The 27,199-nt window shown below is 49.3% G+C and overlaps 1 protein-coding gene across 4 annotated transcripts in view; it reads left to right on the top strand.

Moving 5' to 3' along the window:
• The window catches only part of NCOA1 (nuclear receptor coactivator 1), a 261,684-nt gene extending 239,816 nt beyond the window's left edge, over positions 1-21,868 (top strand). For 3 of the 4 annotated variants that reach the window (XM_083178823.1, XM_083178822.1, XM_083178820.1), the window contains 10 exons: positions 1,383-1,550; positions 4,270-4,390; positions 7,872-8,022; positions 8,221-8,541; positions 8,826-8,927; positions 9,468-9,888; positions 10,248-10,422; positions 13,169-13,337; positions 20,964-21,056; positions 21,157-21,868. In XM_083178823.1, coding sequence (XP_083034949.1) covers positions 1,383-1,550; positions 4,270-4,390; positions 7,872-8,022; positions 8,221-8,541; positions 8,826-8,927; positions 9,468-9,888; positions 10,248-10,422; positions 13,169-13,337; positions 20,964-21,056; positions 21,157-21,327 — 1,892 coding nt within the window. In that variant the 3' untranslated portion in view covers positions 21,328-21,868. The remainder of the gene's footprint in view (positions 1-1,382; positions 1,551-4,269; positions 4,391-7,871; positions 8,023-8,220; positions 8,542-8,825; positions 8,928-9,467; positions 9,889-10,247; positions 10,423-13,168; positions 13,338-20,963; positions 21,057-21,156) is intronic. The other variant, XM_083178824.1, reaches the window with a different exon arrangement.
• The last annotated feature ends 5,331 nt before the right edge of the window (positions 21,869-27,199 follow it).

Here is a 27,199-nt window from a genome sequence, read left to right as displayed (position 1 = left end):
TACAACAGAGATATGGTGGGTTACTGATAACCGGTAGGTGACGGGACCGGTGCCTACAACACAGAGATATGGTGGGTTACTGATAACCGGTACGTGAAGGGACCGGTGCCTACAACACTGAGATATGGTGGGTTACTGATATCCGGTACGTACAGGGACTGGTGCCTACAACAGAGATATGGTGGGTTACTGATAACCGGTAGGTGACGGGACCGGTGCCTACAACACAGAGATATGGTGGGTTACTGATAACCGGTACGTGAAGGGACTGGTGCCTACAACACAGAGATATGGTGGGTTACTGATAACCGGTACATGAAGGGACCGGTGCCTACAACACTGAGATATGGTGGGTTACTGATAACCGGTACGTGAAGGGACCGGTGCCTACAACACTGAGATATGGTGGGTTACTGATAACCGGTACATGAAGGGACCGGTGCCTACAACACTGAGATATGGTGGGTTACTGATAACCGGTACGTACAGGGACTGGTGCCTACAACAGAGATATGGTGGGTTACTGATAACCGGTAGGTGACGGGACTGGTGCCTACAACACTGAGATATGGTGGGTTACTGATAACCGGTACGTGAAGGGACCGGTGCCTACAACACTGAGATATGGTGGGTTACTGATAACCGGTACGTGAAGGGACCGGTGCCTACAACACTGAGATATGGTGGGTTACTGATAACCGGTAGGTGAAGGGACCGGTACCTACAACACAGAGATATGGTGGGTTACTGATAACCGGTAGGTGACGGGACCAGTGCCTACAACACTGAGATATGGTGGGTTACTGATAACCGGTACGTAAAGGGACCGGTGCCTACAACAGAGATATGGTGGGTTACTGATAACCGGTACATGACGGGACCGGTGCCTACAACAGAGATATGGTGGGTTACTGATAACCGGTACATGACGGGACTGGTGCCTACAACAGAGATATGGTGGGTTACTGATAACCGGTATGTGTAGGGACCGGTGCCTACAACACTGAGATATGGTGGGTTACTGATAACCGGTATGTGTAGGGACCGGTGCCTACAACACAGAGATATGGTGGGTTACTGATATCCAGTACATGATGGGACCGGTGCCTACAACACAGAGATATGGTGGGTCACTGATAACCGGTACGTACAGGGACCGGTGCCTACAACACAGAGATATGGTGGGTTACTGATAACCGGTACATGACGGGACCGGTGCCTACAACACTGAGATATGGTGGGTTACTGATAACCGGTACGTACAGGGACCGGTGCCTACAACACTGAGATATGGTGGGTTACTGATATCCAGTACATGACGGGACCGGTGCCTACAACACATGACTGAGAACCATTCTCTTTGTATTTTGTGTCCTCCTCAGATTATAACGGCATCAACTCAAGTCAGTCGCCATTCGTGTTCTGTGACTCATTAGATCCAGACCTGAACCCCTTCCCTGCCCCAACTGACACCAGTCCTCGGTCAGGGCTGACACCGGAGCAAGGCCGGGGAGTGATGACAGGAGCTCCGGCCTATCAGACAGATCCAGGTAGGTAGCACCATCTGCTGAGGTAACAAATGTCATACGTGTAGAACCAAGTATTATATCACATGAGAAAATCCTACGTACAGTCTGAAGCTCCTCCCACATCTGGGCGCTCAGATTTGAAACAGGACAAAAAGCTGAAATTTCAGTCAGTTAAACTGCGCCGATCCACTCCCTGTCTCCTTGCAGAGCCCAAATCTGGCACAGCAACCTGCCGCCTCTGAAACAGTCTCTTTCGTTGTGTTTTATCGTGTGACTTCCAGCGCTTCAGCAGAGCTTACAATCTAATCTGGGCATGCATAGGATAGGGCGGTGGTTGGAAGCTCCAATCCCGGGATTCAAATCCCAGCCGATCCTGGGGTTGGCCACCCAATAACCAATCAGATTCTACTTCTTATTTATTATAGAATCCGATTGGTTGCTATGGGCAACATGCTATCTCCAATAGTACCACCTCAATAAATTAACAGGTACTTGTTTCCTATCTGGGCGCCCGCTACGTTAATTTCGCACCATGCTATTCTCCGTATAAAAATCGGATCGCATCGGATACCACAAATGCACATACACGATATTGAACGATGCGATGCGATCCGATTTCGTTCCCGCTTTTATGGTTGGCCCATAGGATGGCCCATCTGTAACACTACTGTATTTATTTACCCTTCAAAGCCCTCCCCTTGTCACATCTGCACAGAAACACAGTATTGACGTCAACCCGAAGCGTGGCGAGCGGCGGCGGTACGCGTCCTCCGACTTTTTCATACCCCCACTATCCACGTCGGCGTGGAGTTGAGAATAGAAAGTGTGGCGAGCGCAGCGAGCCACCGAGCCTGAAGCGTGGCGAGCGGACGCGGATACTTCACAGGTATCCGTGTCCCCTCGCGGGCTTCACAGGTATCCGCGTCCCCTCGCGGGGCTCGCTGCGCTCGCCACGCTTCGGGCTCGGTGGCTCGCTGCGCTCGCCACACTTTCTATTCTCAACTCCACGCTGACGTGGATAGTGGGGGTATGAAAAAGTCGGAGGACGCGTACCGCTGCGCTCGCCACGCTTCGGGTTGACATCAATACTGGGGTGGCGTTAACAATGGAGGCGCATTTTAAACCATCAGGGGGGGTTTCCTATACAAATCATGGGTTTGCGGGGTTATTACATTGAAATCAATGTAAAATCGGGTCTCAGGGACCATTTAACATTGATTCCAATGTAAAAATCTGGTTGATCGCGTCACCGCATGCGATGCGATCCGATTTAAAATGAAATCGGATCGGATAGCATCGTACATCATCGAGTACCGAATCCGATGCGATGCGATCCGATTTCATTACGGTGCCGTACGTAGAAAACCTGGGCGCCCAGATAGGAAACAAGTACCAATTAACCTATGCGCCACCCCTAATTCCCCGCTCCAAAAATTGGTATCTGCTAATCTTATTTGGATGTAGTATAAGGAATCCGCCGGGGGGCTGCGTCACAGTCTGATCCTGCTTGGTTTGTGCGGCGCAGGCCTCATCCCTGTCACTCTGCAATTAGCGCCAGCAGCTAATCACGCCAGTCAGATGTGTGTAACAGCAGCCCGGCCTCATTATGACAGTTGCTTGTAATATGCATGTTGCATGTGTGACCACAGAGCAGCCACAGGGGGCCGTAGCACGCCCGATCCCAGCTGTATCCATTATCCATTGCAAGGGCCGAATGGAAATGTGCTATGTGACTGAGGTACATATGTGTGTGTTAGCGTGAGAGCCGGCATTACGGGGGGGCTGGATACGCCTGTACACCACAGAGATTTACTCGTTGGCTTGTATAGTCATCTCGGCTATGGCATTAACAGCTGTTGCTGAAGGAGACCTTTCTGGAGAAAACAATATTTTCTCCTCAGAAACCGCCGGCGTAATTCAGAAAGTTCCTGGTGGAGGGAAGCGACTACGGGCCCCATTTGTAAACAGGTTTTAGCCATTTAGAACTCATGAACGATAAACGGTGCTCCAGCAAATTAGTTCCTAACTGCCATGTGTTTGAAAAATGAGAGTTGGAATCTGATTAGCTGGAGTACCATTTATCATACCGAAAGAGTTTTAAATAGCTAAAATTCACCCGTAAATGCCAGTATATGCCTGTTAGCAGGCCGTTTCCTGGCACCTAGTATAGGACGTGTGTGGAAGTCTAGCTTGCCGCAAACCCAACCTGCCAACCTGTTGCGTTCCAGTTGAAACTACACATCCCAGCATGCCTTGCCGCAGTTGTTAGCATTCCTTGTTAGCAAAACAGAGGCAATGCATGCTGGGACTTGTAGTTTCACAACAGCTGGAGAGCCACAGGCTTGCCGGATCTGCATTATGCCAATGAACCAATGCGAACTGTAGAATCTATCGGTCTTTAGTTATTTAGAGCAGAGAAAGCGATGTTTCCACAGAGGGGCCATTGGCCCCTAGCGCCACCTGGTGGTCACCACGTACTGAAGAGGCGTATACGGTATGGAATCTGTAGTTAAAAACCTGTCAAGCTGCCAGTATTCCTGAATCAAAGACGACCAAACTAATACAGACGGCCTCTGTGCCTTAATCTGTTTAGTATCACTGTAGGCTTTATGTAGTAATTCTGCTCTGCTGTACTGTATGTACACCATGTCACTTCTCTATCAACAGTGCATTACCCTGCTGAGTTACTGTGTAAAATGCTGTATTCTATGCCCTTACCACCCTCCCCTGTGTCTGTTAGGTCTGCCGGACTCGGACCTGGGAATCGCTGACCAGTTTGGACACTCGGGCATTGGTGACCAGATGCCCTGGTCCGATAACCTAACGTTACTGAACCGCGTGGCACCAAATACCCAGGACGAGTGAGTACCCTCATACGCTGTGTACATTTACAAATCGGTGGTGTTGGGTGAGCTCCCTCCCAACTTTGGAGAGAGCCCTAGTGCTCCAGTGACTTTTTAACCTACTAGAACACCTGTTGGCTGTGTCTCCTCCCTATGCCCTGAAATATCTCTGGTAGCAGTCGTTTTTTGTGGGCAAAAAAACGTAATCTAGTTGGCGTATATGGTCTCTGCGAAGCCTGGCCATTGTGATGGACTTTATATTCTGCAGGGCCCGACCGCCTTTGTGCTTTGTAACTGGAGCGTAGCGGCAGGAGGCGTACTCCAAAAAGCCAAAAGGGCAGGTGGCTTAGCTAGGATAATCCTTCTGATCAGATTCCGGGTACCGGGGCCCACCAGCACCTTACTACAATACAACCACACAAGTGGAACCGGTCCAGACCTAGCTGCCGCCCGCCCTCTGTGCGGCCTCAGATATATAGGCGACTTTTTATTATTATTTTTTTTAAATGGGTCTCAAAATACAAATGTTATCCCAGTACAAAGCCTCCGGATTGGAGGAAATCTCTCTGCAAAGTGTTTTCAGCTGTCAGGAGGCATTGGAATAACGTGTGTGTGTGTGCGCTGTATATCTGTGAATATTCATGAAGGTATATTATGACCTGCGCTCGAGTGAAAATGTTTCTTTACACCGCACACTCCATAGTAATTCCTAGGCCTGTCCCAGCCCCTCTTCTGGGCCCCATCCATATGTTGTCCTTTAAACTCTGCAACTGCTAGAGGGAAGGCGAAACTTATACTGCAGAGTCCTGCAAACATCCGTAGGTTTTTGTGCCCTCCACGCTGAGACAGCGATGCAACAAGTGCCCAGGCAGTGTGGGTATTTCCTGCATATATATATATACATACATATATATGTGTGGGTGGGTGTTGTTCCGTCCACCGCGTCACGGGGTCTTTTGAGGACACTGAGCATAAAGGATCGCCTGGCTGCGCAGCTATTTTTAGCAAGCTTACGGCTGCCTGTTATTCTTTTGCTCCTTAAAAAGCTTTGGGAACTTTCTGGGGGTTTAGTGCAGACCAATGGGATCACGTGCTGTCCAGGGAAGTACCAAGCACTAATCCCCTTCAGGCGGACTTCGCTCCCCTCCGGTGCTTTTGCAGCAAATCAAAGGCACCTGAATTCCCAGGCATAATAGGATCGTTGCTGGGTTTGGAATGATTTTTTTATTTAATTTTTTTTTTTTTTGGTTTCCATCATTTACAGTAAGCGGCTTGTCGGGCTGCTCCGTGCAAGAGCTGACACCCAGTGGCCATTCGTAGGCCTGCTGGCATGTGAGGATGAAAACATTCCAGGTGTTTCCGTGAGCTGCCTTAAGCGGCGTCTTGCAAAAGCATTCGATCGCCGCTAGAAAGTCTACAGATCTGTCTGTATAGCAGGAGATCGTAGCGGAGAGTGCGGCAGATGTATGAGGCCCGGTGAAGTGATAAAGTGGTGATCACACAGGAGCCAATCACTTCCTAACTGTCAAGTTATAGGCTAGCTTTGAAAAATGAAAGTTAGGAACTGACTGCTGCCTTATCACTGCTTTATCACTTCATCGTCACTTTATCACTTCACCAGGCTTATTACATCTGCCTCAGTATTTTGTACTGCGAGCCCAAATAGAGACAGAAAATTAGTATGGATCGTAAACGCAAAGGGGACGGAGGTGGACAGACACAATGCCGCCGTTTGGGGCTGCTATCAGGCTGTTTTCTGGGTGCGTCAGAATTTTTTTTTTTAAGGTGGGTCCCTGACGTCAGCACCAGAGTCAGTATTTGAGGGCTGGGTCCTTACTGAATTGGTAACCTGTATTACTATAAATATTGGTCAATGTTTTTTTTCTGATACTTAATTTTTTTTAAATAAAGTTTTTCATGTTGTGGAATATGACCGTAGCACAAGCCCAGAGACACTACTTGGCATCCTCTGATGATCGCAGTGCCGCCTATGTGCCCAGCTGGTGCGGAGGCAGCGAAGGAGTTAACCCAGCGGGCAGAGCGGAGCTGGGACGTATTTGTTGTACCTTACCCAGCCGCTCTTTCATTTGTTTTTCTATTTCCAGCTCTGGGCTCCCACATCTGGTACTCATCTATCACTAAAAGGATAAATATTTCTAGTCCGGGGGAACCGCGCGCTCCGCGTATTTGCTCTCAAAGCCGCCTTCTGTTTTCCTAGCACATTGCAGTATTTTATTAGCCAGAATGATCCTGGGTGTAATTAGTTTTTTTTTCTTCTGGAGCCATGTATACACACACACACACACACACATACATGCACACACACACACATTACCTAGACTGTACATGTTGTTGTGTACGAGCTTCTAGACCCCTGGGTCAACTGTGACCTATTTAATGCCTTACATATGATGATTTATATGCGACTTACAGAACCAGAAAGCTGGTTTGCCGCGGTACCGCGCTTAACCCTTCGCAGTCTGGGGGCTACTGATCTGAGCATGACCAATGGGACACTTAAACGGGTGCTATTATCTGTGTAACCCACAAGCGGTCTCCTTACCTGGTCTGCTCTCCCCACCTGAGTAATGGACGACCAGAGATCACCCCATTAGAAGAGGCGCGTGTTGGTGGGGATGGCGTTATTCGCACCGGAAGGCATTTCACCGATTCACGCGATTATTCCATGTGAACCGTTGCGCATTTGTGAGATTTCACAGCCCTGTAGCAGCGTGACAATGTGAAAGACATGTAAATCCCACATTTGTCTGGTGGCTAAGCCCACCAGCCCTGGTAATTCTGCTGATGTGGAAAATGCGCTGCTGGTAATAATCCGTTCCGCTCAGTAGATGCGTTTCCGCCTGCATCGTGATTGGTGACGCTGCATTGCTGGGAATGTCTGGCCGTCTCTCCAGAAGCCACGTTTAGCGCATAGTAGCCATTCCCGGGTATCATGGCCCCTGACGTTAGCGCACCACTGCCCTTTTATTAGTACACTGATGGGCTGAATGCTCCTCGATATTAGATTAGATATTAGACCTGTAATTGGCAGCTCCGACTGTATGTTGGAGACGGCGCACTTCTCCTTCTGTGCGAACATACGGTAGACTCCAGAATATTCGGGAAGGTCACAGATACCACACAGAGCAGGTCACCCTCCCACATCCCGCCTCCTTCCTAGTGAAATGGCTGGTGAGGGATTGTGCGATGACTGGTGCCCAGTGTGACAATCAGCCGATGGCGAGCCCGTTACGTGGGTTTTGGACCTAGTCGCTCAGCTGCGATGTGCAGCCCTACACATCCATTCACTCAGCGAGCACATTCATTAGCAAGGTGGGATTTAACCCTAACGGGGAAGCCTCTTAACTAAACGCTGGCCGCTGCAACGTCGCGGCAGTGCGATCATTTGTGAATTAGTCCCGATATTACCGGTAAAGAAGAGATATTTGGTCATTTGCTGCGTATATATAATAAGTTGTTGTCTCTTCTCCTTCTGCAGGATTGACGACTTTCTGTGCCCCCCGACCACCATGGAGGGACAGAATGACGAGAAGATATTACTGGAGCAACTGGTGTCCTACCTCAACGGCAAAGATGAGAATGAGCTGGCCGAGTTAGACCGAGCCCTCGGGATTGACAAGCTGGTTCAGGTATGGAGGGTCTGGCGAGTTTGGAGCCGGGGTGGTGGGTGGGGATAGGCCTCTGTCAGGACCGTGGGCGTTATGGCTCCTGTCACTGTATACCGCAACATTACCGGCACCATGATGATATAACTATTCAACAGAGCGCAACTGACGCTCGTGGCTTCGGATCTATGATAACATTGGCTTGTATGTTGTGTTCCGTAGGGTGGGGGCCTGGACGTGGTCAATGACAGGTTCTCCCAGCAGCCCTCTGTAGCTCCGGTCCTAATGGAACAGAAGCCTGGATTGTATCAGCAACCCTATCCCTCAGCCGCTCACAACCTCGGCCTCCCCGGCCCTTTCGCCAGCATGGTCAGACAGAAGACCACATTTGGGCCTGTGCCGGTCCAGGTGCCACCACCTCCACAGCGAGGGTCCTATCCAAATAGCATGAACATGCAACCTCGGCAAACGCTGGTCCGGCCCGGGACAGCCTCCAACCAGCTCCGCCTGCAGCTGCAGCAGCGATTACAGGGACAGCAGCAGGTAACGACCCTCACCCCTAACTGTCATTTCAAACGGAGAGGTAGATTTAGTAAGCTCAGCGAAGCAATAAAGTGCCTGGTACTTTATCACCGTCCAATTGTCTCCTAACTGTCATTTTCAACCGCATTTGTAACTTGACAGTAAGGGCCAGTGATAAAGTACCAGCCACTTTATCACTTCCCAGAGCTTAATATATCTGCCCCTCTGTGTCCCACTTGTAATGCGGCCGTACAGGGGTCCTGGGGTGCATCTGACGCTGCATTGTCCATGTCTCTGTTCTGCAGATTGTACACCAGAATCGGCAAGCCATACTCAGTCAGTTCGGTGTGGGCAACACGGTTCCCATGGTGATGCGGCCGGGAATGCAACAAGCCATCACTCCCCAGGTAAGGCCAAGGGGCCCCTCTGGTGAGCCATCTGTTGCTGTGAGAGATCCTCAAAATGTCACCAAAAAATGCCGCCACCGCTCACAGCGACTGTTCTTTTTTTTTGGGTGCAATATTTCGCTAAACTTCACTGAACTGACTCGGCCGTATTTGTAGTTATTTATACTAAAAGAACAGTCGCTGTGAATGGCGCTGGCGTTTTTTAGCGGATAGTTTAAGGATCTCTGCCACTGAAAGGGTTAGATGCAGTACATGTAATACATATTCTACGTGAGAGATTTACATGTGATATAGACGTGTTCATTCGCATAATGCCGTCCTCAAACCTACCAATCCAGCGATGTTTCAGCAAGCAGCAATGTTGTCGATGCCCCTCCCCCCGGTACTTCGCAATGCATGTGAATGGAATAATGACAGGGGGAGGGGCATCGACAACAATCCTGTACTATGGCTGCCCATCGCTGGAGCACTTACGGCTGTGCGGGGAAACTAATGCAGCTTTGGTAACCGAGATTGTCTCCCATGTGATTTTCTCTGCAGCCTCCGCTGAACGCGCAGATGCTCGCACAGCGACAGCGGGAACTGTACAGCCAGCAGCACCGCCAGCAGCAGCAGCAGCTCATGCAGCAGAGAGCCCTACTGATGAGACAGCAGAGCTTCGGGAACAACCACCCAGCGGCAGCCGGCCTCCCCGTCACTATGGGGCCCGCCAGGCTCCCACAGGGTCCCCCACAGCAGTTCCCTTACCCCCACAGCTATGGTACAAACCAGGGGAACCCGCCCCCGTCAACCAGCCCCTTCTCCCCTTTGGCTACGACCCCGGAGGCCTCGCTGCCAAACCGTGGAGGCGCAAGCAGAGGCGGCATGGTGAACAGAGGCATGATGGGAAATGTCCCGGGGCAGTTCGGCTCTGGGATGAATCCTCAGATGCAGCAAAATGTCTTTCAGTACTCTAACACAGGTATGATTGCTACGATTATCCTCCCAGTGTGTCCTATAGCGCTGTCAGAGAGCATAGTGTTGTACAAGCTGTGTTAGTATGGGATGACAGTACATGCCTGGCTGCAGGGGGAGACGGAGCGCTACGTCGGTCCATCAGGACTGGATGGAGAGTTATTAGGCCTACCCCTGAGGGTGGCCATGCAGTGGAACAAGGCTGATTGACGTATATGTGTGTGTGACCTCCGGGGAGACGGGTAGAAATTGTAACCCTCACTGACTGAACAGCGCGCCATGGTATCTTCTGTCCGCTGTTATAGGTGTCTGACGGTTGTCCTGCTGTCCCAGTGAGCTCACAGGTCCGTCTCTTCTCTCCTTCAGGTATCAGTCAGCAGGGGGACCCCTCCTTCGCACCATCTCTGAGCCCCACCAGTCCCTTGATGTCCCCTCGCATCACCCCTTCCCAGAGCCCCATGCTCCAGCAGACACCGTCCACCCCAGGGTACCAGTCGCCTGACCTCAAGAGCTGGCAGCAGGGCACGATGGGAAGCTCAAGGTAAGAAGGGGGCATAGATCTCCGTCAGTACCAGCTCCATGCGCCATAAGGGAAGTGTTTGTTCCATTCGCTGGCTCCGCCTGTAAGTAGTAGTAGTAGTAGTACGTTTATTTATAAGGCGCCGCAAAGTGTCCGCAGCGCCGTACATAGCAAACAAAAAACAAATGACAAGGTAACGTACAGGGTGTGTTGAAAAATACAGTATAAATAGGGGTATAGCTGGTAGAAATAAAATCAGCATCAGTTCAGAAGTAGGTGTCAAAATTGTCGAGGAGACTGAAGATGAAGTAGAGGAAGGGAAGAACAGGACAGGAGCACAGGTGAGGTAATGAGGTAGGGTGAGTACGTGAGGCAGGAGGGCTCTACTCATAAGAGTTAACATACTAAAAGGAGGTGGGTGGACAAACGAAAAACAACAGGATAAGTAGGAACAGAGGGGAACGGAGGCAGGATAGGAAGATCAAAAGAGGTTAGGAGGAGGGATAGGCTAGTCGAAAAAAGTGGGTTTTGAGGGAGCGCTTGAAGGAGGTAAGGGAATCAGAAAGCCTGATGGGTGGCGGGAGGTTGTTCCAGTGCAGGGGGGCAGCGCGAGAGAAGTCTTGGACACGGGAGTGGGAGGAGGTGATTAAGTGAGAGGTCAGTCGGCGGTCAACGATGGAGCGAAGAGGACAGGAGGGAGTGTGGATAGAGATCAGTGAAGAGAGGTAAGGAGCGGTGGAGGAGGAGAGAGCCTTGTAGGTGGTGGTGAGAAGTTTAAAGAGAACTCGGAAAGGAATGGGGAGCCAGTGAAGAGATAGACAGAGGGGGGAGGCGGAGGTAGAGTGGCGGTAGAGGAAGATGAGCCTAGCAGCAGCGTTAAGAATGGATTGGAGAGGTGCGAGGCGGGTGAGAGGTAGCCCAGAGAGAAGGATGTTGCAGTAGTCAAGGTGGGAGATGACAAGAGAGTGAATGAGAATTTTGGTCGCGTCAGTGGAGAGGAATGGTCTGATGCGTGAGATGTTGCATAGGTGAAAGCGGCAAGACTGTGAGAGAGCACGAATGTGGGGGGTAAAAGAGAGGGAGGAGTCAATGATGACACCGAGGCAGCGCGTTTGGTCGGTGGAGGTGATCTCGGTTTCACCAATGCTGATGGAGATAGTGGGAGAAGAGGGGATGTTCGGAGGATGGAAGATTAGAAGTTCAGTTTTAGCCATGTTTAGTTTCAGGAAGCGTTGGGTCATCCAGGCTGAGAAGGTCATGAGGCATTCTGAGACCTTGGACAGGAGTGATGGGGATAGGTTGGGGGAGGAGAGATAGATTAGGGTATCATCAGCATAAAGGTGGTAATGAAAACCATAGGAGCTGATGAGGGTGCCCAGAGAGGTGGTGTAGAGGGAGAAGAGGAGAGGGCCAAGGACTGACCCTTGGAGAACACCGACTGGCTGCGGGGTAGTAGGAGAGGAGGAGCTCGGAGTGGAGACGGAGAAGGAGCGATCGGAGAGGTATGAGGTGAACCAAAAGAAGACCGTGCTAGTGATGCCAAAGGAGCGGAGGGTGTTGAGCAGGAGAGGGTGGTCAACAGTGTCAAAGGCAGCCGACAGATCAAGCTGGATGAGGATAGAGAAGAGGCCTTTGGATTTAGCCTATAGTAAATCGTTAGTGACTTTGGTCAGGGAAGTTTCAGTATGTAAGCAGTAACCAAGTAATCACTAAGTAGTTGTATTTAGAATCGCAGCTGGTTGTCCAGCCCATCAGTAAGGAAGCTGAGAGAGGACAATCAGGCTGCATAGGCCGATATCGCACATCACTGTGCTCACCATAGCAGATACGGTACTTGTGTATTTTGGCGGCGCCCGATTTCAGCATCGTGCGATGAGCGCATCGCATCGCATGCCATGTACCCGATGGCATGCGATGCGATTTTGACCCCCTATGCGATGAAAAATCGTATAAGCACCCTAAAGGGTGCTTTTGAGCACCCTAATGGGTGCTTACAATGTTAAATGCACCCCCACGCCACCCCCCCACTATAAATGTGAACCCGAAGCGTGGCGAGCGCAGCGAGCCCGCGAGGGGCGGCGGTACGCGTCCTACGACCTTTTCATACCCCCACTATCCACGTCGGCGTGGAGTTGAGAATAGAAAGTGTGGCGAGCGCAGCGAGCCACCGAGCCCGAAGCGCGGCGAGCGGACGCAGATACCTTCACAGGTATCCGCGTCCCCTGGCGGGCTTCACAAGTGTCCGCGTCCCCTCGCGTGGCTCTCCACGCGGACACCTGTGAAGCCTGCCAGGGGACGCGGATACCTGTGAAGGTATCCGCGTCCCCTCGCCACACTTTCTATTCTCAACTCCACGCCGACGTGGATAGTGGGGGTATGAAAAGGTCATAGGACGCGTACAGCCGCCCCTCGCGGGCTCGCTGCGCTCGCCACGCTTCGGGTTCACGTTTATAGTGGGGGGGTGGCGTGGGGGTGCATTTAACATTGTAAGCACCCATTAGGGTGCTTAACATTGTATAAGCACCCATTAGGGTGCTTATACAATGTTTAATCGCATCGTATGGCATTGTATACCATGTACAATGGCATACAATTTGAAAATTGTATGCCATCGCACACTATGGCACGAAATCGCGTTGCATCGCATACCATCGCATGCGTTATGGTATGCGATGGGCGCCGCCAAAATACACAAGTACCGCAGATACTAAGCGCAGTTCCTGCCATACTGTAATGTAACCATACTGTGTACCTCTTACATTCACAGCGTGTTTGGGCAGACGGGACAGACCCAGCCCGGACCGGGCCAGCAAGGGATGTACAACAACATGAGCATCACTGTGTCTATGGGAAGAGGGAACGCCGGGGTCCAGAACCTCAACCAGATGACGGGACAGATGCAGATGAGTTCCCTGCCAATGCAGAACATGGATCAGGTCAGTGACTGGTGTAGTGTGTATACACGTGTGTGTCAGTGATATACATACCATGGGCAGCGTGTGCACGGATCAGGTCAGGGACTGGTGTAGCATGTATACACGTATGTGTCAGTGATATACAGACCATGGGCAGCGTGTGCACGGATCAGGTCAGTGACTGGGACTGGTGTAGCATGTATACACGTATGTGTCAGTAATATACAGACCATGGGCAGCATGTGCACGAATCAGGTCAGGGATGGACTGGTGTAGCGTGTATACACGTATGTGTCAGTGATATACAGACCATGGGCAGCGTGTGCACGGATCAGGTCAGTGACGGACTGGTGTAGCGTGTATACCCGTATGTGTCAGTAATATACAGATCATGGGCAGCGTGTGCACGGATCAGGTCAGTGACGGACTGGTGTAGTGTGTATACACATATGTGTCAGTGATATACAGACCATGGGCAGCGTGTGCACGGATCAGGTCAGTGACTGGGACTGGTGTAGCGTGTATACACGTATGTGTCAGCGATATACAGATCATGGGCAGCTTGTGCACGGATCAGGTCAGGGACTGGTGTAGCATGTATACACGTATGTGTCAGTGATATACAGACCATGGGCAGCGTGTGCACGGATCAGGTCAGGGACTGGGACTGGTGTAGCGTGTATACACGTGTGTGTCAGTGATATACAGACCATGTGCAGCTTGTGCACAAATCAGGTCAGGAACTGGTGTAGCATGTATACACGTATGTGTCAGTGATATACATACCATGGGCAGCGTGTGCACGGATCAGGTCAGTGATGGACTGGTGTAGCGTGCATACACATATGTGTCAGTGATATACAGACCATGGGCAGCGTGTGCACGGATCAGGTCAGTGACGGACTGGTGTAGCATGTATACACATATGTGTCAGTGATATACAGACCATGGGCAGCGTGTGCACGGATCAGGTCAGTGACAGGGACTGGTGTAGCGTGTATACACGTATGTGTCAGTGATATACAGACCCTGGGCAGCGTGTGCACGGAGCAGGTCAGTGACAGGGACTGGTGTAGCATGTATACACGTATGTGTCAGTGAAATACAGACCATGGGCAGCGTGTGCACGGAGCAGGTCAGGGACTGGGACTGGTGTAGCGTGTATACACATATGTGTCAGTGATATACAGACCATGGGCAGCGTGTGCACGGATCAGGTCAGTGATTGGTGTAGCGTGTATACATGTATGTGTCAGTGATATACAGACCATGAGCAGCGTGTGCACGGATCAGGTCAGTGATTGGTGTAGCGTGTATACACGTATGTGTCAGTGATATACAGACCATGGGCAGCTTGTGCACGGATCAGGTCAGGGACTGGTGTAGCGTGTATACACGTATGTGTCAGTGATATACAGACCATGGGCAGCGTGTGCACGGATCAGGTCAGGGACTGGTGTAGCGTGTATACACGTATGTGTCAGTGATATAGAGACCATGGGCAGTGTGTGCACGGATCAGGTCAGGGACTGGTGTAGCGTGTATACACATATGTGCCAGTAATGTACAGATCATGGGCAGCGTGTGCACGGATCAGGTCAGTGACTGGGACTGGTGTAGCATGATGTGTACACGTATGTGTCAGTGATATACAGATCATGGGCAGCGTGTGCACGGATCAGGTCAGTGACTGGTGTAGCGTGTGCACGGATCAGGTCAGGGACTGGTGTAGCGTGTATACACGTGTGTGTCAGTGATATAGAGACCATGGGCAGCGTGTGCACGGATCAGGTCAGTGACTGGGACTGGTGTAGCATGATGTGTACATGTGTGTGTCAGTGATATACAGACCATGGGCAGCGTGTGCACGGATCAGGTCAGTGACTGGTGTAGCGTGTATACACGTATGTGTCAGTGATATACAGACCATGGGCAGTGTGTGCACGGGTCAGGGACTGGGACTGGTGTAGCGTGTATACACGTATGTGTCAGTGATATACAGACCATGGGCAGCGTGTGCACGGATCAGGTCAGTTACTGGGACTGGTGTAGCGTGTATACACGTATGTGTCAGTGATATACAGACCATGGGCAGCGTGTGCACGGATCAGGTCAGGGACTGGGACTGGTAAAGTGTGTATACACGTATGTGTCAGTGATATACAGATCATGGGCAGTGTGTGCACGGATCAGGTCAGGGACTGGGACTGGTGTAGCTTGTATACACACATGTGCCAGTGATATACAGACCATGGGAAGCGTGTGCACGGATCAAGTCAGTGACTGGGACTGGTGTAGCGTGTATACACGTATGTGTCAGTGATATACAGACCATGGGCAGCGTGTGCACGGATCAGGTCAGGGACTGGTGTAGCGTGTATACACGTATGTGTCAGTGATATAGAGACCATGGGCAGTGTGTGCACGGATCAGGTCAGGGACTGGGACTGGTGTAGCGTGTATACACGTATGTGTCAGTGATATACAGACCATGGGCAGTGTGTGCACGGATGAGGTCAGGGACTGGTGTAGCGTGTATACACGTATGTGTCAGTGATATAGAGACCATGGGCAGTGTGTGCATGGATCAGGTCAGGGACTGGGACTGGTGTAGCGTGTATACACGTATGTGTCAGTGATATACAGACCATGGGCAGCGTGTGCACGGATGAGGTCAGGGACTGGTGTAGCGTGTATACACGTATGTGTCAGTGATATAGAGACCATGGGCAGTGTGTGCATGGATCAGGTCAGGGACTGGGACTGGTGTAGCGTGTATACACGTATGTGTCAGTGATATACAGACCATGGGCAGCGTGTGCACGGATCAGGTCAGTGATTGGTGTAGCGTGTATACATGTATGTGTCAGTGATATACAGACCATGGGCAGCGTGTGCACGGATCAGGTCAGTGATTGGTGTAGCGTGTATACACGTATGTGTCAGTGATATACAGACCATGGGCAGCTTGTGCACGGATCAGGTCAGGGACTGGTGTAGCGTGTATACACGTATGTGTCAGTGATATACAGACCATGGGCAGCGTGTGCACGGATCAGGTCAGGGACTGGTGTAGCGTGTATACACGTATGTGTCAGTGATATAGAGACCATGGGCAGTGTGTGCACGGATCAGGTCAGGGACTGGTGTAGCGTGTATACACATATGTGCCAGTAATGTACAGATCATGGGCAGCGTGTGCACGGATCAGGTCAGTGACTGGGACTGGTGTAGCATGATGTGTACACGTATGTGTCAGTGATATACAGATCATGGGCAGCGTGTGCACGGATCAGGTCAGTGACTGGTGTAGCGTGTGCACGGATCAGGTCAGGGACTGGTGTAGCGTGTATACACGTGTGTGTCAGTGATATAGAGACCATGGGCAGCGTGTGCACGGATCAGGTCAGTGACTGGGACTGGTGTAGCATGATGTGTACATGTGTGTGTCAGTGATATACAGACCATGGGCAGCGTGTGCACGGATCAGGTCAGTGACTGGTGTAGCGTGTATACACGTATGTGTCAGTGATATACAGACCATGGGCAGTGTGTGCACGGGTCAGGGACTGGGACTGGTGTAGCGTGTATACACGTATGTGTCAGTGATATACAGACCATGGGCAGCGTGTGCACGGATCAGGTCAGTTACTGGGACTGGTGTAGCGTGTATACACGTATGTGTCAGTGATATACAGACCATGGGCAGCGTGTGCACGGATCAGGTCAGGGACTGGGACTGGTAAAGTGTGTATACACGTATGTGTCAGTGATATACAGATCATGGGCAGTGTGTGCACGGATCAGGTCAGGGACTGGGACTGGTGTAGCTTGTATACACACATGTGCCAGTGATATACAGACCATGGGAAGCGTGTGCACGGATCAAGTCAGTGACTGGGACTGGTGTAGCGTGTATACACGTATGTGTCAGTGATATACAGACCATGGGCAGCGTGTGCACGGATCAGGTCAGGGACTGGTGTAGCGTGTATACACGTATGTGTCAGTGATATAGAGACCATGGGCAGTGTGTGCACGGATCAGGTCAGGGACTGGGACTGGTGTAGCGTGTATACACGTATGTGTCAGTGATATACAGACCATGGGCAGTGTGTGCACGGATGAGGTCAGGGACTGGTGTAGCGTGTATACACGTATGTGTCAGTGATATAGAGACCATGGGCAGTGTGTGCATGGATCAGGTCAGGGACTGGGACTGGTGTAGCGTGTATACACGTATGTGTCAGTGATATACAGACCATGGGCAGCGTGTGCACGGATGAGGTCAGGGACTGGTGTAGCGTGTATACACGTATGTGTCAGTGATATAGAGACCATGGGCAGTGTGTGCATGGATCAGGTCAGGGACTGGGACTGGTGTAGCGTGTATACACGTATGTGTCAGTGATATACAGACCATGGGCAGCGTGTGCACGGATCAGGTCAGTGATTGGTGTAGCGTGTATACATGTATGTGTCAGTGATATACAGACCATGGGCAGCGTGTGCACGGATCAGGTCAGTGATTGGTGTAGCGTGTATACACGTATGTGTCAGTGATATACAGACCATGGGCAGCTTGTGCACGGATCAGGTCAGGGACTGGTGTAGCGTGTATACACGTATGTGTCAGTGATATACAGACCATGGGCAGCGTGTGCACGGATCAGGTCAGGGACTGGTGTAGCGTGTATACACGTATGTGTCAGTGATATAGAGACCATGGGCAGTGTGTGCACGGATCAGGTCAGGGACTGGTGTAGCGTGTATACACATATGTGCCAGTAATGTACAGATCATGGGCAGCGTGTGCACGGATCAGGTCAGTGACTGGGACTGGTGTAGCATGATGTGTACACGTATGTGTCAGTGATATACAGATCATGGGCAGCGTGTGCACGGATCAGGTCAGTGACTGGTGTAGCGTGTGCACGGATCAGGTCAGGGACTGGTGTAGCGTGTATACACGTGTGTGTCAGTGATATAGAGACCATGGGCAGCGTGTGCACGGATCAGGTCAGTGACTGGGACTGGTGTAGCATGATGTGTACATGTGTGTGTCAGTGATATACAGACCATGGGCAGCGTGTGCACGGATCAGGTCAGTGACTGGTGTAGCGTGTATACACGTATGTGTCAGTGATATACAGACCATGGGCAGTGTGTGCACGGGTCAGGGACTGGGACTGGTGTAGCGTGTATACACGTATGTGTCAGTGATATACAGACCATGGGCAGCGTGTGCACGGATCAGGTCAGTTACTGGGACTGGTGTAGCGTGTATACACGTATGTGTCAGTGATATACAGACCATGGGCAGCGTGTGCACGGATCAGGTCAGGGACTGGGACTGGTAAAGTGTGTATACACGTATGTGTCAGTGATATACAGATCATGGGCAGTGTGTGCACGGATCAGGTCAGGGACTGGGACTGGTGTAGCTTGTATACACACATGTGCCAGTGATATACAGACCATGGGAAGCGTGTGCACGGATCAAGTCAGTGACTGGGACTGGTGTAGCGTGTATACACGTATGTGTCAGTGATATACAGACCATGGGCAGCGTGTGCACGGATCAGGTCAGGGACTGGTGTAGCGTGTATACACGTATGTGTCAGTGATATAGAGACCATGGGCAGTGTGTGCACGGATCAGGTCAGGGACTGGGACTGGTGTAGCGTGTATACACGTATGTGTCAGTGATATACAGACCATGGGCAGTGTGTGCACGGAGGAGGTCAGGGACTGGTGTAGCGTGTATACACGTATGTGTCAGTGATATAGAGACCATGGGCAGTGTGTGCATGGATCAGGTCAGGGACTGGGACTGGTGTAGCGTGTATACACGTATGTGTCAGTGATATACAGACCATGGGCAGCGTGTGCACGGATGAGGTCAGGGACTGGTGTAGCGTGTATACACGTATGTGTCAGTGATATAGAGACCATGGGCAGTGTGTGCATGGATCAGGTCAGGGACTGGGACTGGTGTAGCGTGTATACACGTATGTGTCAGTGATATACAGACCATGGGCAGCGTGTGCACGGATGAGGTCAGGGACTGGTGTAGCGTGTATACACGTATGTGTCAGTGATATAGAGACCATGGGCAGTGTGTGCACTGATCAGGTTAGGGACTGGGACTGATGTAGCGTGTATACACGTATGTGCCAGTAATGTACAGATCATGGGCAGCGTGTGCACGGATCAGGTCAGTGACTGGGATTGGTGTAGCATGATGTGTACACGTATGTGTCAGTGATATACAGATCATGGGCAGCGTGTGCACGGATCAGGTCAGGGACTGGTGTAGTGTGTATACACGTATGTGTCAGTGATATACAGATCATGGGCAGCGTGTGCACAGATCAGGTCAGTGACTGGGACTGGTGTAGCATGTATACATGTATGTGTCAGTGATATACAGACCATGAGCAGCGTGTGCACGGAGCAGGTCAGTGACTGGGACTGGTGTAGCAGTGAGGTGGCGATGTACCTATGGCAGCAGAGCAGTGAGGTGGCGGTGTACCTATGGCAGCAGAGCAGTGAGGTGGCGGTGTACCTATGGCAGCAGAGCAGTGAGGTGGCGGTGTACCTATGGCAGCAGAGCAGTGAGGTGTCGGTGTACCTATGGCAGCAGAGCAGTGAAGTGGTGGTGTACCTCTGGCAGCAGAGCAGTGAGGTGGCGGTGTACCTATGGCAGCAGAGCATTGAGGTGGCGGTGTACCTATGGCAGCAGAGCAGTGAGGTGGCGGTATATCTATGGCAGCAGAGCAGTGAGGTGGTGGTGTACCTATGGCAGCAGAGCAGTGAGGTGGTGGTGTACCTATGGCAGCAGAGCAGTGAGGTGGCGGTGTACCTATGCGAGCAGAGCAGTGAGGTGGCGGTGTACCTATGGCAGCAGCGCAGTGAGGTGGCGGTGTACCTATGACAGCAGAGTAGGGAGGTGGCAGTGAATTTATGGTGACTAGGTAGTATGGGTGGCCCGGTGGTATACCCATGGTGGCGGTGTTCCGAAGGTGACTGTGTATCATGGGTGGCGGTAAGTCTATGGTGGCTAGGTTGTATGGGTGGCCAGGTGGTATACCCATGGTGGCGGTGTTCCGAAGGTGACTGTGTATCATGGGTGGCGGTAAGTCTATGGTAGCTAGGTTGTATGGGTGGCCCGGAGGTATACCCATGGTGGCGGTGTACTGAAGGTGACTGTGAATCATGGGTGGTGGTAAGTCTATGGTGGCTAGGTAGTATGGGTGGCCAGGTGGTATACCCAGGGTGGCAGTGTACTGAAGGTGACTGTGTATCTTGGGTGGTGGTGAGTCTATGGTGGCTAGGTAGCATTGGGTGGGTGGCTGTATGGATGTCTGTGGTGATTGTATCAGTAGTGGTGATATAGTGACAGTAACGTAGGTAGATGGTGGTTAATGTCAGTGGCACAGATGGATCTATACAGGAACTGAGGCCTCTACCTAGCTGTAACAGGGAAATGGCCTGACGATGAGGTAGAGAGAAAGCACCAGACAATGCTTTCCTTACTGAATGTTATACGTGTTAATAGCCTCTGGCCAGTTTTGTTGTTGTATGGTTTGCATGGAGCACAAGCTGCACAGCCTCTCACTGACTTCCCTGGTGTCTTTATTACAGCAAGTGAATGATCCATCCATGAGGCCCGGGGGCCTTTACTGCAACCAACTCTCCTCAACAGATCTGCTGAAAACGGACCCAGACACGGGGCAGGTAAATGTCTCCAAGGAGAACCAGCCAACTTCTGTCCATATGGACATGCCTCAAATCCGTGTGTGGTGTGTGTCTAAGTCCTCCCCTTTCACTTTGTCAGCAGGTGCAACAAGTGCAGGTGTTTGCAGATGTCCAGTGCACGGTGAACCTCGTGGGCGGGGATCCCTACCTGAACCAATCAGGATCGATGAACACACAGAAAACCACGCCCGGATCCCAGACTCCTCAGTCTCAGCAAAAGAGCCTATTGCAACAGCTGCTCACCGAATGACAGCTTTGTCCAGATCAGACCTTGTGACCACAACAGAGATGCAACGAGTAACACAGACGTGTTATAGAAATACATATATATATATGCAACGTATATATGGTCTCTATTTTTGCAGACATGTTGGATTATCTCTTTAAACTGCAGCCATGGCTGTGAGTCGGAAGACTGCTGTCAAAAAAAGGAGAGGAGGAAAAAGAGAAAAGACAATGTTTGTCGGGTGGGATATTTGTTTTTCTTCAATCCCCCTTAAGCCCCTTGCCCTCCTTGAATGGCGCTTAACGGCGTTGGACGATTGGAGAGAGCTGCAGGGCTGGACAATCGGACCTTTGGTCCCCTTTCGAGCCAAATGACAGATGAAACTTATTTTTGTACGCAGTTGCTGTGATGACACTGAACGAAACGGGCGCTTTTTTTTTTTCCCTGGCGCCCGGAGAGAATGTCGCAGAATGTCAGTTTCAGCTGGTTCTGTCACTGATGTGGAACCCGAAGATGAGAAGAGAGGAGGGTTCTGGGTAATTTACGGGTGGTGGGGATTGGGGGGGGGGGGAAAGAGAGAGAAAAAGTATATATAAATATATATTATACCGAGGTAAAGCTCATCTTTGTTGCAGCTAAGGTGCATTTGTAGAGCTATTTCTGGCTTGTATGTACAATCATGTTTTTTAAGTGTGAGGCCTGCTTTGCGCACCTTTTTAGGGCCTGTTTTATACCCCTTTCTTGCTGCTGCAGCAGCGAACATGACAGCCTGCGTATTTTTTCCCGACGTTTGACAAATTTCTTGGGGAAACCAATGAAAGTCTTTTCTCGGCAGCAAAAAAATCACGGAGTTCATTTCAAGTGATTTTTCTTTTCAAGTTTTCTGTCCATCGCTGTATACAGGAAGGAAGTCAGTGAGATTTACATAAGGGGGGGCCTACAATGCGCTGGCCGCCCCTTCACCCCTCGCTATGTAAATTGGTATTCAGACACTGAAGAGAGGCGAAACCTGTTGACGTCCTGCCACATTACCTCAGCAAAGACGACGAAAGCCCACTGAGTGATTGTTATTTTTGAAAGCAGAGGTAGGCCAAAGCCTGCACTAAATTACGACCCACCCACAAGATACAGTAGGGGAACAGCCATTTCCTTTCATGGCAAATATCACACACCGGCTCTAATTTCATCAGTTATGTGTTTCATGATAAGTTCATAAGCATTCATTCGGTCACCGCCAAATTTTGTACCCCTTTAGACAGTAGCTTTATGAATTTCAGTATTACATAGAAAACAGTTTCCATACAATACCCCCCCGCCCCCAGCTGTTGCCGGGCGTCCTGGGTCACACCTATAGCAGTGGGCGATTACTGTAAGATTACGGAACTGTGGCTCCAGATCGGCTTTCATAATTGATTCCATTGGCATAAAATATTTGAATTCCCCATCGCAATGGAGAAGCCACGTTTGTGGTCAACTTTATTACATTAAATTGGACTCATCAGGGATAAAATGTCAGCTGCTGAGGTTTGGCTGGGCCGTTTCTAGAAGCGGGCTGCATTCTACGGAACAAAGTACTATACGTCTGATTCTCTGACATCGGTACACCCAAAAACATTTCATATAGGCACATCCGGGCCGCAGACTGCCACGTGTACACCGCCGGCCATCTTGTTGCTGCTGCTGTTGCGGCAGAAACTGGTGCGGTGACGTACTGTATTCATGCACAGGCTTGGAGGCGCTGTCTGCCTGATTCATGCCATGGACACATATATCATACAGGCTGTAGGCAGCGGACAGTATACTGGGCGATCTCCCGTAGAGGTGTTAACTATTACTCTGCAACCGTATAAAGGGCCCCAAAATCAACCGAGCCCTTGAAAGTAAAACTGCAAAAGAGACGGGGACTGAGCGGCGAAACAGACTGATACCCCGGTGTGCTTACAATCACATTTTACCAATGGGCAATAGCTGTGTTGCCCCTGCCGCTATGCATTTTGCCCATCACAAGACAGAGTGGCTTGTCTTCTGTTCCCGCCTTGGCGCTCAGACCTCTAGTAATCGCTTTAACCTGCTGCTAGGATATTGTACACCCTTCAGACTCGCCATTACTAAGTCCATAACAATGTAACCTATACTCAGGATATTCCTACTGCCTGTACCTTACCGCGGTACCACGCAGCCGGAATCTGTATATTTTTATGTTGCTTTTCTTAAGAACAGGGCCTTCGACTTTTTTTTTTTCTTTTTCTTATAGTTTTTTTTTTCCATTTACATGGGAAGGAAATCTCTATTTACACCAGTATTTTTTTTTTTTTTTTATTAGTTAGATTTCGGAGAGAGCATAAAGGACTTTATAATAGTCATTTTGTACATGTTGTTGTTTTTATTCTGTGTTTTGATTGTTCAGCGGCGCTGCCTTTTGTGTCACCTGTGTCCTCCTGTCCTAAATGCTTCTTACAAAGAGGGGTCCGGCTGGTCCTGTTGCCAGAGTCAGAATGGGTAAGAGATCAATAAACATCAATCTAGTCTGAATCTCAGTATGGGTATGGGTATACATCTAACCTGCTTTCATGGGGAAGCCTTTCATCCGGATTTGAGAACCCAGTAAAACCTAAACACCTTTAATGCTTTGAAGGCTAGCAGATGTAGTTTCACTTGTTGCCAACAGATGGCAGTGTAAGCCCGCCCAAAGTAAATGCTTCCAAAGCTAGTAGATCTAGTTTCACTTGCTGCCACTAGATGGCAGCGTTTCGGAGTCACATGGACACTAGACTATATATATATATAGGTACTTGTTTCCTATCTGGGCGCCCGTCGCGGGCATCGCGGGTACATTTATGTATGGCCGCGACGCGACCGACGCGATGCCCGCGATTTCCCATTGAAACCAATGTTAAACTTGGAAATCGTGTTGGTCGCGTCGCGGCCGGCCATAAATGTACCCGCGATGCCCGCGACGCGATGCTCACGATTTCCCATAGGAATCAATGTTAAAAGCCGCGATGGACCCGATTTTACTGTTAAATGCCTCAATCCACCCGATTTGGCCATAGGAATCAATGTTAAATGGGCTACAGAGCCCATTAACCCTTAAATGTCCCCCCCAATTTTTGACGCCACCCCACGATCGACGCCAACCCGAAGCGTGGCGAGCGCAGCGAGCCCGCGAGGGGCGGCGGTACGCGTCCTCCGACCTTTTCATGCCCTACTATCCACTAGGGCGTGGTGTGAGAATATAATAGTGTGGCGAGCGCAGCGAGCCACCGAGCCCGAAGCGTGGCGAGCGGACGCGGATACCTTCACAATTATGCGCGTCCCCTCGCGGCCTTCACAGTGAAGGTATCCGCGTCCCCTCGCGGGGCTCGCTGCGCTCGCCACGCTTCGGGCTCGGTGGCTCGCTGCGCTCGCCACACTATTATATTCTCACACCACGCCTTAGTGGATAGTAGGGCATGAAAAGGTCGGAGGACACGTACCGCCGCCCCTCGCGGGCTCGCTGCGCTCGCCACGCTTCGGGTTGGCGTGGATCGTGGGGTGGCGTCAAAAATTGGGGGGGACATTTAAGGGTTAATTGGGCCTAATTCAGGGTTAATATGGCCAAATCGGGTCAATTGAGCCATTTAACAGTGAAATCGCGGTCAATCAGCCTTTTTAACATTGTTCCCTATGGGAAAATCGCGGTCATCGCGGGCATCGCGACCATCCAATTTTACCCGCGATGACCGCGATCACCGCGATTTTTACCCCCGATGACCGCGATTTTGATCGTGGGCGCCCAGATAGGAAACAAGTACCTATATATATATATATATATATATCAATTTGCGTATGCTCCCTTTAATTTTTACAACCCCACACTATTCATGAGGATTGCATTAATTAAAACATAAATTGACGTAATTTAGAGAACACCACCCCACAGCTGTACATTTATTTTACTGTAAGAGTTTCACTGTTGTATTTGTAATTTATTTGAAAGTGGAGAAATTCCCTAAAAATTATGAATTACTTAAAATATGAGATTTTTTTTCCCCCAATTCCCTAAATCTGCACATCTGCCTCAGATCCAAAGGTCTAGCTGAGATTTTTAAATAATTTGTAACGTCTCATTTCTGGGATCCAAAAGGCTCTTTCTTGTAGGCAGGTCTCATGAAAAAGTCCCATTTGTGGTAACAGGGAGGAAAAAAAAAAGGATATCTATCTATCTATATATATATATATATATATATATATATATATATATATATATATATATATATATATATATATATATATATCTCTATCTATCTATATATATATATATATATATATATATGTTAGAAAATACACAAAGGGCAGCGCCTATTACAGCGCTTCAGTAACTAACTTAGTTACGTTTGCTGTTGCAGATAAAACAATAGGCTTTATATAATGCTCTGGATACAAATGCTTTATATAATTATCCAGATACAACTACTTATTGTTTTCCTTCTAATGTGGTGGGCACCTTTCACTTTATCCAAAAATCTGACTTCTGAAACTTGTAAAATAACCAGCATGTCAAGATGTTTTTTATTTTACTGTTTTTTTTTTTTTTATATTATTATATTATTTGCTCTAGAAAGGGCCTTGTTTCCAAGTCCTACTGCTAAATATTGATATAAAAAAAAGGAAAAATGTAAAATACAAGGCCCAACATTTCGGTAAATTGCTATATACAATTTTATTCTTACATTTTGAATCGAGATTCTTTAGCCAGCTGCTTTTTGGTAAAGTAATAAGGTATGAAGATCAGTTTCGAATATTTTGTATCGCTATTATTTCTTAAGAAAAAGAAAAAAAAAGTGTAAACATCGTGATTTTTTAATATTTTTCCCCCTAAACGGGAAAAAAATAAAAAATAAAGTTCAACTTTTTTTCTGCTAAATAAAAATTTGTTCCCTTTAAAAAAAAAAAAAAAAAAAGTTTTATATTTTGTTTGAAATAAATGCTGGCTACTATTGTAATGGACGGAGATAATTTATTGTAAAAAAAAATAAAATGAAAAAATAAAATAACTGATCTTGATTTTAATTTCGTAAGGAAATGCATAGTGAAATAAAAAAAAATTCAAGGTTTTGCTTCTATTTTTCTCTACATAAACTTTGCTAAGAGTAAAGGAAAAAGAATGTACTGTAAGATGGAGAACTGAATGAAACCCTACCGCTTCGGATATGTCTCGTGAGGTGTTTTTGCCGATCAATGGATATTATTTTTTTTTTTAAGTTTGCTCTAGAAAATGATAAATCTGTTTTACAGGACAGTGACTTCTCTAGAAACACGTAACAATGCATTCACAGATGAGACGAGAATGTAAGGTGCCCTATGAACTCACCGGTTTCCAGATACCTGTGGCATGTCATTTAGTTTGGAACACCTTTCCTGCCTGTACTGTTTTTGCAGACCCCACACCTTGCAGATCCTCCAGGCAGTGAAGTGGTTAAATAATACCTGCTTTGTGCTGTTTATATTATTGCCTTGTTCAATGTTTAATTATTCTGTTTATTGTAAATAAAGTCATTTAAAATTCGGATTCTGGATTGATTTATTGTGTGAAAATTGCAATTACATTTTTTTTTAAACTCCTCTCATTGTTAAACTGCAATTGTCACCTGTCCTCCTGTTGGGGATTGGGGGGACTCAATTAGGCACATCCTGAGCCCCCAAATGTGTTCAGTTCTGCATCTGAGATATAATAATTAGAACCCAATAATCAGATCACGCACAAAATAAGTAATTCATTCAGTGACCAGAAATATTATAGGAGTGAAACTGCTACCAGAACCGGGATACATACAGATGACCGGCGGTCAGAAGGAGAACGATCCCAACACGGATCAAGTGCGTTTACCTACCCTCCTGCTGCCCCACCTAACCT

This window comes from Crinia signifera, chromosome 3 (assembly GCF_055691185.1).
Source record: "Crinia signifera chromosome 3, ASM5569118v1, whole genome shotgun sequence".
In the NCBI taxonomy this organism is placed as follows: domain Eukaryota; kingdom Metazoa; phylum Chordata; class Amphibia; order Anura; family Myobatrachidae; genus Crinia; species Crinia signifera.
The sequence above is the reverse complement of the archived record's forward strand: the minus strand, read 5'-3'. Positions and strand labels throughout refer to the sequence as shown.